At 30.4% G+C, this 13,020-nt stretch overlaps 1 protein-coding gene across 1 annotated transcript in view; it reads left to right on the plus strand.

The window, feature by feature from the left end:
• The window catches only part of LOC143226416 (calcium/calmodulin-dependent protein kinase type 1-like), an 83,413-nt gene that overhangs the window by 50,103 nt on the left and 20,290 nt on the right, over nt 1-13,020 (plus strand). Inside the window, exons 2-4 of the mRNA XM_076457351.1 lie at nt 5,480-5,614; nt 8,842-8,916; nt 9,694-9,832. Of these exons, the coding sequence (XP_076313466.1) occupies nt 5,480-5,614; nt 8,842-8,916; nt 9,694-9,832 (349 nt within the window). The remainder of the gene's footprint in view (nt 1-5,479; nt 5,615-8,841; nt 8,917-9,693; nt 9,833-13,020) is intronic.

The raw sequence follows: 13,020 nt of genomic DNA on the forward strand, positions 1-13,020 counted from the left end.
GATTAAAGACACTTGAATGTGTTTAAAGAGAAATAAAAGCCATTTCTTTTCCTCAGAGAAAACAAAAGACAATAAGTGAACTTTTTCTGTTTTCAAACATTTGTGTTTTATCTCTGAAGTTCTTTATGGCACTATAAAAACACAATTGATATAAAAACCAAAATATTGTGAATATTAAAACAAGCTTTTGGTTTCTTAGAGAAAGAAATTTTATTTTTCTTATACATTTAAAATTGAAACGTAGTAGGTATCAGTAATATTTAATTCAAGTGCAATATAAATTATATATCAAGTGAAAACCTTTGCATTTGACCTTGTAAGAAATCTTGGCTTCTGAAATATGTACGAGTCAATTGTATTGCAAAGTAACATAAGTAAATGTAGCCAAAATCTATATATGTATATTTTTTAAGTAACAGAAAAAACTTGTAGTAAAATGTTACACAGTTGTACATTGTCATAGCAACTTTAATTTGTAGAATACAGTCTGTTTGAATATTATTGTTGGTAATGACAAACTATAATTTTAATGTACTCTAAAGACTGATTTTTTTTTCTTCCCTTTGGTCAGTTAAAGAATTTAAAATTTATGATTTTAAGCACTATTGGCAACATTTGGTGCTGTATAACAGGCACCTGGTTCCAGTTGTTAATTATTGTTTAGAAGATGTAAGTTTTATAGATCCATGAAACTCTGAATAAAGTTTGTACATAGTAAAAATAAAGTTATATTAAACATACAGATAAAAATCAGAATAAAGATGGACCAGACTACTATTTTAGCCCTACAGTACATCTGAGTTTTAGTAGGCTATTTGTTACCACTTTTACAAGCGGTGCACAATATTTTTAGATATTTCCAACAAAGAGTTTGTGGTGAGTCTGTTGTTGTTTTTTCAAAATAAATCTTTTTTTTTTCTGTGCAATAAAATTTGGACTATGCTGTTAATTCACTTCTTATATATGTTAAGATTTAGAAATCAATAAAAGTTTTCATATGTTAAACAATTCACAGAACTTAGTTTTGTATACTAGTACTTACTGACTAACAGAAATTCTTCTGAAGCTATTAAGACATTTTATTGTTCTGTGATAGATAAAATAATACTTCTCTTTAGTTCAGTTCTTTTTTCAATCTTTGCATATGCAGTAACTTTTTAATTAGTGTGGTTTCAATAACTGTCATTATATCTATAATCTTTTCTATGAAACACCTCATGATATGTTTATTATAGATGTTACATTTACTTATCATTCATTTTCTTCCTCTCTTGCCTGACTCCTCTGTTTCTGTTTATTTGATAGAACTATTTTCTAAAAGTTGAATACATGTAGGCCTTAGTCACTTAACACTGTTCTTTCACAAGTTCCTTGTAGAAAGAATCTTTTCATGTTATACTTGATATTACTTGCTCATTGGAAGTAATATTATACTTCCCACCCACACTTTTGGAAGTTTGTTTTGTTTTGTTTTTAATTTTCTGCTGCTGCCACCTATGGATACAAGTGTTGACATAATATTTTGTTTGGCAGCCAGTGCCTTCTTTCTCCAAGGGTCGTTAATGTTAGTGACTAAAGTCACAAAATTTTATTTTTTTCCCTCCAAAATTTATAAGTATTAATGGATGACTGTGTTGTGCTTTATATATTTTGAAAAAATTATTGGAAACAAAGTTTTCATGTGATGCAAGCTCAATGAAACATGCATTTTTTCACTTTCTATAATACTATATGTGCTGTTTATAACACTTTTCATGTGATGGAAGCCCAATGAAACATGCATTCTTTCACTTTCTATAATACTATATGTGCTGTTTATAACACTTTTCATGTGATGGAAGCTCAATGAAACATGCATTGTTTCACTTTCTATAATACTATATGTGCTGCTTATAACACTTTTCAGGTGATGGAAGCTCAATGAAACATGCATTGTTTCACTTTCTATAATACTATATGTGCTGCTTATAACACTTTTCATGTTTGTATACAGTTTTATTCACCATTGTTTTTCCATTTTCATTGTGGATAAATTTACCATATCTGGAGGATAAAATTAGGTTTATAAAACTTCTCACTAAGAAGTTCCAGCTTAAACTTTTCTTCCACAAACACACTTGTCACACCCTTTTATTATTAGTTTGACAAAGTAATTATCCTCAGTTTATCTTTGCACCTATTGCATTCTTTTATTTACTAATTGTTGATGATTGGAAACCTTTATTTTTCTTATGGCATTGTATCTTTCTTTGTTATTTAAAGCTTTTGTGTTCTCAATAATATATAGTAGTTTCTTGTATAATTTAGAATAGTTTGAGAAATTTGATATAATTTATATAAAAGTTGATGTCTTACTCATAATTTTTGTGATCAAAATTTTTTTGGTTTCATTCCTTCTGTTTGTTTTCACAATCAATATGAGTTTATGGATATATAAAAAATAAAACTTCTACTTTATGAACTTGACTGAGAATTAGTTCTTTGTAGAAAATTCTTTAAGAAATATATGTTGGTATAAAATTTTTGGCTGATTTTTAATATCAATTTTAAGTTATGTGTGAAACTTATTTCATGTGAATTTGTTGTATGATTATATGATGGATATGTATGTAGGTTTGTATGCTTGTGGCATTTGAATATCTTTTCACAAAAATCAATAATTGAACCCTATGGAGAAGAAACAACTGACAGAAATTGGTATCAAAAGAACAAAATTAAATGCTTTCAAGTGTAAGTAGTACAGGGTTTATTGATCTGTCAGATGCAGTTAGATATGTACGACAATTTTGATCATTCCACCAGTTCCTTTTATTTTAGTTTATTATATAAAGCCTATAGTTGTTATTTTTGCTTATAGCTTAAATTTCAATTGTTCATTAGGTACACAAAGTTATGCCAACTTGAACATGATCCTACCATTTTAATGCTAGTTGAATTGAAAGAACAATAGAATGTAAAATTATTATGTTCAGTATTTACGTTAATTGAATGAGAGACTAGAAATAATTTAAATGTAAATAAACATTTGCTTTGATTTCAGAATTGTGTTATTCAATATCTAACAAAGTAAACGTTTACTGGATAGAATTGTCTGGGACTCTGAGATTTACATACTAATATCTTTGCCTGATGTGAAAATGAATTGGTGAAATTCTAGGATATTATTTTTTGCATGGTGTTAGCTCATTGCTCAGAACATCTTTAAAACTGTGAAAAGAAGCTGTCATTTCTAAAGCTGTTTAAAAAATTGGAATTGCAAAGAGTTTTCACTGGTATTTGTGATATGGATATGATATATAAAATTAGGTATGGTTACATTTTACTGATGTGTGCAAGATCTGACATTCATAATTTTACCAGTATTTTGCTAATTTCAAGAGCTGTTTTAATGTTTCAGTGTTGTTTTATTTCCTGTCAAACATTTTAATAATTAAAATATGAGTCAAAAATGTCTGTAATGCACAACATGAAGTACATAAAAAAAACCTGCTGCAGATCACTTCAATCATGACTTTGTGGGCTCTGACTTAAACCAGTAGCATTCTTCACCTGTAGTAAACTAAACTTTTAGGACTTGAATGCATTTTAAATTGCATGCTCTTTGTAGATTCTCAGTTAGTAACCTGTGATCTAAGGGTTATTATTATAAAGAATATGGTTTGGAATGATAAAGTGAATTTTCTCCTCAGTCAGTTGATTGTATTTACTTCATATGTAGCTAGGTTTTATTTGTTAGATGTATGGTTGTTTTTTATTTGTCATACATATGGTTAACTTACAGTTATTACATGTATGATTAGCTTGTACTTGTTTAAAAAAAATGGTTTTGTTTCATTTGTTGTGGTAATATGGTTAAGTTTCATTTTGCAAAGCTGAAAATCTCCATATTATGCATTGTAACAAAACAAAAACATTGTAATTGATACTGAATCTTTTGTATGACTTAAAAATTATAAAAGTATTCAGCTTTCTTTTGTATAAAGGGTTTTTAATAAATGTCTAAAATATAGTTAAGTACTATAAAAATTATACAAGTGTCATAATTATGGCTTGAAAGCTGGCATAGCATTAGGTTTAATAGGCCTAATGTTTGTGATAAAATGACAGACTCTAAGAGATTTCACATTTCTGGATTGTACACTTAAAACTAGAGGCATGTGTAAATAGCATTCGGATCTATCTTTTGTGTCAACGACTCACTGGCAAAGGGTATGTTCATTCACTATCAGAACTTGTCAACTGGATTAGATGGCGAGAGGCAAAATAGTATTAGAGATTATAAATTCATGTTTATGGTATACTTATTTCATTTACAATTTGATTGCCAAAACCTGATGAAGCATTGGAATCAAAGATGCCTAACATTTGTGATTAAAGAAACTTAGCCAGAGTGATGTGTTTTTTCATATTTCATTTTCCTGCTATTGATTTCAAACAAGAATGTTAATAAAAAGTGTTAGCTCAGTTACTTTTATCATAAATAAGGAGTGTTTTGGTAAAGATAATGGTTGTTGTATAAATGAAGTTGATGTGTTACAGAAACTGTTAAATAAATATTTTAATGTTTATACTGTATAGTTTAAATTTTTAACCTATTTTTAGTTTGATACTTTGTTTAAAATATATTTTTACAAGATTATAATTATACACATTAGGTAAATAGAAGAATAGTCATTGTGTTTTCATGGTGCACACATGCATTTTATATTTTCACAAAAATGCAGTGTATGAGCAGTCGGAAGTTTTCATTGCTGGAAGTAATAACCTCGAGGCCCTAGCAAGTCACCTGCGTGAAATGTTACTTTACAGCCAGAAAAGGAGATTCTTGCTTAAACTTGCAAGTCTTCATGTTCTTGATGGGAATTTTTAATGCATCACATTACTATGCATTTGTTTTGCTGGATTAGCTAGGGGAAAGCACTTGAAATTAACCAAAAAATGTATTCTGGTTATTAAAAAAACTACCCTTCTATATTAACAGAAAAGTATCTCACAATATTTTTGAATTATTTACAAATGAATTTCTTTTATGAAATCCCAATGCTTTTTCTCTTTCTTTTTGTAAATCAAAGAAACAGTCTGATTTAAGTATAGAATAAAATATTTTTAGGGTAGGTGATACATAAATTTTGTGTATCTTAAAAGACTGAGCCCTTTTTTTTGTTATGCATCTTGCTGATGTAGAATAGATTTTGTCATCATAGATGTGCACATGTAGACACTTATTTTTTAAATAACTTAATACAGAAGTATAAGTAAAAAAAAAATGTTTTTAATCTATGAATACACAGGTTTAATTTATATTTAAACCCTTTTATCTGATATGCATATTTAGTATCAAAACTTTTTAACACATTGCAACACACGCATACAAAGAATATTTGAGAGAACAAATAGTGTGCTGAAACACAACTTTTGATAATTCCGCTTTGAGAGAGTGAAGATGTGATAGTTAATAAGGCATTAACTTATTTTCTAGAGGAGCATTTTCCCAAGTGGTTCTGGCAGAGAGCAGAGATGAGCCCGAGAAGCTTGTTGCCATTAAATGCATTGACAAAAAAGCTCTCAAAGGAAAAGAAGACTCCCTTGAGAATGAAATAAAAGTTTTAAGGAGGTATGTAGGTTTTCTGTTCTAGCAGAGTACAGCATGTATGTATGATATAGAATAAAAGTATGTGTATGTCTTTTACTAAGTTTGTATACACAAGTATGTCAAGCATTTCTGAACAGCTTTGAACAGCTCATACAGCATATGATACATACTTGATATACTTATATGGCTTACCAGTGGGCAACAGTAAATTCTTATGTACCTGAGCATGTCTTGTAATGAACTACATGTAACAGGAACAGTTGGACAAAGCATATAGCAATAGAAATTTTCAGTTCCAGCTTGTGACAACACCTTTTTTTTGATAAAGAAACTAATTATTCTAGTATTTTCTTTATTCTGTGGAAACTCATTTTAATGTTTCCCAAAATCCTTTGTATTGGTTGTTTTTGCAGTTTTCATGAGTGACTAGTGATTTAAAAAAAAGAAAACTAGACAAATGACTCAACTCACTTAAACATGTAGGCAGTTCTATCACTATGTTTTGTTTCCATGTAAATATCAGTGGAAGTTGAATTACATATTTCTATACATGTGTATGTGTTAAATGAGTCATACATACATGTGAAACTAAGATATAACATACAGTGTTGTAAGCAGAATTAAGTCAGTACAAGCCATGTGTGTCACGTGGGTTGTATTATTGTGAAGTTCTCACTGGTACTTATTACCAGGAAGTGTTTTAATGATTGCACTTAGTACTAGAATTAATTTCAATATTGGTACTCAGTACTGGAACATGTTTTATATGCTTTTTGTCTAACCTTGTATGCCTTTCATTCCACTGCCAGAAAGCAGTTATATCACAATTCACAAAGTGTAAAAACTTATTAAATGCTATTTGTATAAACCAATAAATTATCTAATGACATTAGTCCTTATTGACAACAAAATCACAATAAGTTATTAGATAGCTTTAATGTTAATCTTTATTAAATCAATTGAATAATCTTCTCTGGCTGTGTGATTTGCTTGACTGAGCAATAGTGATAAATATATTCAAATGACTTGTTTTATTGGTTGATGCTTAACCCTGATATTAGTGTTATAAAGTCTTTTATTGCCATTTATCAGAAAGAGAAGTAAAACAAAACAAAACGTAAGGTATATTTACAGCTATGAAATATTTAATTCAGTTGTGCATAATATATATTTTTGTTTCTTTAAAACAATCAAAACAGTAGTTGTATATGTTTTATTTTTTAGTAAAGTTTATTATAAATTAGATGTATGAGCAAACTTATTTGACATATGCACACTTTTTTGTGAGAATTTCACCCTTGGGCTGAACTTACAATGATGTACGAGTATACATTGTGTTAATTAAGTAGGTTTAAGGGGAGTAGCATCTATTTGACTACCTTCATATAAAAATGTAAATGACAGTACATGTGAGTGTAATTTTTTTAACTTGTGCTTTATATTAATAATAATTAAATATAGAGAGTGGAAATAACAGATCTACGTTTTTGAAGATCTTTTGTTTATTGTAAAGGCCAAATCATTGCTTTATGCTGTAACATTTTTTTCTTTAACAGTTAGTGAAACAGAGTCTGAAATTTTTATTTAGTTATGCAAGCTTCACTGTCACACAACATTGTTCCATCTGTAACTTACGATATTGATTCTTTCTCAAGAGAGACCGTGAGTGAGTGGGTTGACAGTTGACATTTCAAGCACAGTTTTCCTGAGGGAAGCTGGCTTCTTGATCTAAAGTGTAAATAATTTGAAGTAATAGAGGTTATGGGGGAGGAGCAAGTGGGAGGATTAATTTATAAAGGGCAAGTGTTTTTTACTGAACAGTAGTTTTGACAGTTGGAAGTATCATAATTTAAAGGATTAGAAGTAATCTCTTATCTACATGCCTAATTTTTTCCAGAAATTGCATCTCCCATTTTGCTTCCTTAATCCTGGAGAAGGTGCACTGAGTTATAATTTTAAGTAAGAGAAATCATGATTAATTAAAAGATGTAAGAATTAACTTGCAATATAATATTGTTTTTAATTACCAAACTTTTATGTAAGAAACACTTTTCATGAAAATATTAACTTATGCTGCAATACCACAGTTTAAAGATTAGATTAAAATATTTGTATTTACTAGAGCATGGCAGAGTTTGTAAAGTATTTGGAGAATGATAGTGATAAAATATTTTAGAAAATATCCCCGAAGCCTGTTCCTGCTTAACATATACTTTTCAAACTGTGTATGTTTATTTTATTGTAAGTAGCAATTTCAGAAAATCTGGATTATTTTTTTTTCAAACCTACATTACTAAAATTTGAAGAGAATCATATATTTTGTTTCTTAATAGTATTTTAGTATCTTTCTTAGCAGTTTGTGGAAATTGGTATACCTCATTACAGAATGTAATTTTCTCATCACTGGAACCACACCCAAAGTGCATCAATAGGAAATACAGTAATTTGTATCTAGGGAATAATTAGAGAAAACAAATTAAGCCCAACCCTGTTTTCCATTTGTGCAAAGAAATGCGAGTTACATCTACATACATATATATATATATATATATATAGGAATACATTATCCTTATAGCTAGTTCTAAATGAAAGAAGTCTGGGGTTTTCAACAGACAGTATGGGAGTTAATCAACAAATTTCCTGATGAAAGTGTTTTAAATTAGTTAGATGATGAATTTTATCATGTATGGAAAAGAAAATGCTTGGTTTCATTAATTATAAATTAATTAAATATTTAAAGCACAATTACATTTCTTCCTTGTAAATCTAGGAGTTTTTTTTTTAATTTTGCACAAAGCTACACGAGGGCTATCTGCACTAGTCATCTCTTAAGTTAGCAGTGTAAGACTAGAGGGAAGGCAGCAAGTCATCACCACTCACCACAAACTCGTGGACTACTCTTCTTACCAACGAATAGTTGGATTGATCATCATATTATAATGCTCCCATGACTGAAAGGGTGAGCATGTTTTGTGCGATGGGGATTTGAACCCACGAACCTCAGATTACGAGTCGAACGCCTTAACCCACCTGGCGATGCCAGGGCTCTAGCAGTTAAAACTGATAAAAAGGAGCATATGTTAGGAATTTATTAACAGTTTAAATTTTGTATAGTAGTATTTTAGCAATGGTGACTATAACATTAGTAACAATATATATATTAGTTGTCAGATTAACAGTGTTTCAATGTATTTTTGATCAGTATTTGGAATAATTGCCTGTTTGTTATTGTTGTTGTTTTTCTCTAGGTTAAAGCATCCAAATATTGTTCAGTTAATTGAGACATTTGAAGATAAGGGCAAAGTTTATTTAGTTATGGAATTGTAAGTATTTTTCTGACATTGTAATTCAGTAACTATATTTTTGTCATGTGGCTGTTCGTACAGTATAAGATAAATATGTGATTAACTCTTCTTTGACCAGTTATATTAACTTTGGACTGACAATAGCTCTTTAAAGATGTCATGGCCCAGTCAAAATTAAGTATAAAAAATAACCAAAAATGAGCATAACTAAGGACAAATGTATCTTAATGAAACAGTGCAGGCCCCTATCTAAATAAATGTAAATTAGGAACAGCTAACTGTCAAAAAAATATTCATTTATTATTGTACTTTTCATATTTTTTCTAAAAAAAAATAGTTTAATCAATTCAGAAGTAATAATCTGTAGTATATTCATATGTGGATTGTTAAGATGAAAACTGGTGTTTTCCTTTACAAGTTTTGTGATATAATTTTAGTTGAATATAGAATAGTCAATTTTCTTACACAGTTTGATTTAGACTACTCTTACAACTGTATGTAAAATGCATCATTTACTTTTCTGTGTTCAGGCTTTCAACTACTACTTAGCCATTTTGAGTGAGATGCATCCATTTTTTTTCATATTTTCTTAGATATCTATTTTAAACCATATTAAATTTCCTTCAGTTTCTGGACTGTTCTTGTTTTACTGATTTTTTAAATGTATTTAAAAGGAATTTCAAGCAGATAAATTGATTTATGTTAAATTTTCTGCACTTATAAGGAACAATCTAGACCATATTTTCTAAATAGATTTAAGACTTTGTAATGATACTTATTTTTGTGTTTTATTAGGGTTACAGGAGGAGAATTATTTGATAGAATAGTAGAAAAAGGAAGCTACACTGAAAAAGATGCCAGCCATTTGATTAAACAAATTCTTGAAGCTGTGGATTATATGCATACCCAAGGTGTTGTACATAGAGATCTTAAGGTAATTAATAACTATTTCAGGGGTTAGATTATCACCATGAGAATATAAAGTACTCACTAGTTATAAATTTGGACTGTATGTTATTTCAGTACAAAAATGGCAGAAAGAACTGTTTTGATTTAATTATAGACTAATCATATTATGAAATGACCAGAACTTGCAGAAGCTGTGGTGTGGAGGATGTAGGTTATTTTCATCATATTTCTTTACTAGTTGCTATTCCTATTTTTCATCATTCAGTAAGCTTCATCACACACTTAAGATGATATGCAGATGTGGTGTAATTAATTCAGTTGCAGCAACTGCTTTTGAGAAACATCAGATGTCTAGGAGTGATGTTATTCCAGACCACTCTTAAGAGGACTAAGGCACCAGGTCAGGATTTTCTGTAAGATAGGGAAGTATTCATCATTTTAACTAACTTGGTTGCATGTACTAAACTAGAATGCTGGGGTTCTCTGAATATCAGAGGAAATGAATGATGCATTACAGAGATTAAATTTCCTTACATTCTCAGCACCATTGCTTTATATTTGTTGGTTGTAACTTACTTGATATGGTTGGTCTACAGAAAGTAAAATATATTCTTGGACACCTGTTACTCTTATTAATGTTTCAGGTGTTTTTTTTTGTTGTTTTTTCTCATATTAGCTGACTTCTCACCAAGGACAGCTAATTACATAACACTACTAAGATTGTGTATTTTCAACACACTTAATCTAGATTTAAAACAAAGCAGTAAAAGCATGTAACAGTGTCAAGAAGTTTTCTTAAATATTGACAATCTATGTAAGTGTTGAATGATCCTTTGAACTTTGGCATTGATTTCTATTTTATGTGTTTATTTATGGACACTAAGATTCATAGTATTGAATTAATAGCCACATGCAGTTAAGCAAACAAATATAAACTTACAGAGGTCATCGCAAACTGAATATTTCATGTACATTCAGTTGCCAAATGGTAATGGTTTGTAACACTTTAAATGTCTGTACACTTCACATTCTTATTTTTGCATTCAAATTTTTAAAATTTGGGATCAGTTAATGCTTAATAATAATTAGTATATGACTTGTGATAACCAGTATCTAAATAATGTTCTCTGTGATGTTGTCAGTAACATCTGATAGTAAACAGTATATTATCATTTCTGTTGTAATATGCTAAAGAAATAATTTAAATACATTTAAATACAATGTTTATTTCTGATCAGTATTATATTTAGTGTTCTGATTGTAGTGTTTACAGGTAATTTTACTAAAACAAATTGTGTACACAACAAGATATCAACATTGAAACAACAATGAACCTATGGTATATGTTTGCATATTTCGTTGGTGTCCAAATGGTATTGTGACCCACAGTTAGGAAGCTTGAGTGTTTAAAAAGGTTGCTCACCAAGTACTAAGTAATTTATCTGTAACTGAATGGTCTTGATAAAAGTAATTGACTCATATCAGAATGTTGAGGTGTATTTAATATGTATTGTTCTTAATTTTTCCAATGAAAGTAATATTTAATTGGCTTTTATATCAAGTGTTTCAAGGAAAGTTTACCAAAAGTATTACTTGTTGTGGTATAAACTACTTGTAGCAGTTATACATAGGCACTGCTGGCCAAACTCTTAAGGGCAATGAACATAAAGAAAAAATATGCATTTTGCATTGTTAGACTCAACCACTTATTTGAGTAGAACTTCAAAAGAAGAAAATAAGAAAAGGGAAAATAAAAATAAAAACTTTTTTAGCATTTAATAGGGAAATTAGCTTAAATATTTGCTAGTGAAAAATTTAAGATCATACCAACAAGATGTCCTAAACAGGGTAGGAAATGCCCAACAAAAGGTCTCAGTAGTGAGTTGCACAGCCGTCATTGCGAATAACTCCAAACATTCACTTTGGTATAGTCGATATAAGCATTTGCAGAAGGCTGGCTGGAATGTTATTCCAAGTGGTGAAGATAGCTTCAGAAAGATCATGCACTGTTTGGAATTGACGTCCATTTCTATAAACTTCCCTTGCCATCTACCCCAAACATTTTCAATGGGGTTCAGTTCGGGCAAATACACTGGATGATCCAAAAGAATCACGTTATTCGACATGAAAAAGTCCTTTGTCCTGTGGGCATTGTGGATTGCAGATTTGTCCTGCTGAAAGATCCAGTCATTTCCACACAAGCAAGGGCCTTCAGTCAATAAGGATGCTCTCTCCAACATACCAATGTAGCCAGCTGCTGTTTGAGCCCCTGTATAACCTGAAGCTCCATTGTTCAATGGAAGGAGAAAGCACCCCAGATCATGATGGAACCTCCTCCACTGTGTCGTGTAGAAAATGTCTCTGGTGGGATATCCTTATTGTGCCAGTAACATTGAAAGCCATCTGGACCATCCAGGTTAAATTTTTTCTCTTTAGAGAACAAAACCTATGTCCACTTTTCTACATTCCATGTTTGGTGCTTCTCGGCAAAGTTTAACTGAGCTGTTTTATGGAAGGAGTTGTGGCCTTTGAAGACGTTTATGGTTTTTAAAGCCTTTCTCTCATAGATGCCTTCTTATTGTTCTTGAGCTGTATTCTGCATCCGTAAGGGTCTTGATCTCGTTCGATGATCGGCTGGTGTCTTGCCGGACAACCCATCAAATCCTCCTGCTCAATGCCTGTGAAATTTTCTTGGGTCGACCACTTTAAATTCTTGTTCTGTATCCCTCAGGGTCTTTTAAGAAATTTGCAACAGCAATTTTGCTATGCCCAATCTTACCAGCGATGGCACATTGAGAGAGACTTTGCTTTTGCAGCTCGACAATTCTGCCATGCTCAAACTCTGTCAACTTTTTTAAAAACCACGTTTTTAGTCAATGTAACACAGGAGATGCCAATGGGAGATGTTGACAATGCTAATGCTTGAACACAAATGACTAAATTTCATTACATGTTTACCGATTAACATTACGTTTCAGTATGGTCTTAAACTTTTGACCAGCTAGTATTTAGGCTAATTTCATAGAGTTCACATTTTCCCTATTAAATGTTAAAAAAGTTTTTTATTTTTATTTTCCCTTTTCCTATTTTGATCTTTCGAAGCTCTACTCAAATAAGTTGAGTCTAACAACAAAAAATGCATATATTTTTTTTATGTTCATTGGCCTAAAGATTTTGGCCATTAGTGTATATATAGTGAGGTTGAAATATATA

The sequence above is a fragment of the Tachypleus tridentatus genome, chromosome 9, assembly GCF_004210375.1.
Source record: "Tachypleus tridentatus isolate NWPU-2018 chromosome 9, ASM421037v1, whole genome shotgun sequence".
Taxonomy (NCBI): Eukaryota; Metazoa; Arthropoda; class Merostomata; order Xiphosura; family Limulidae; genus Tachypleus; species Tachypleus tridentatus.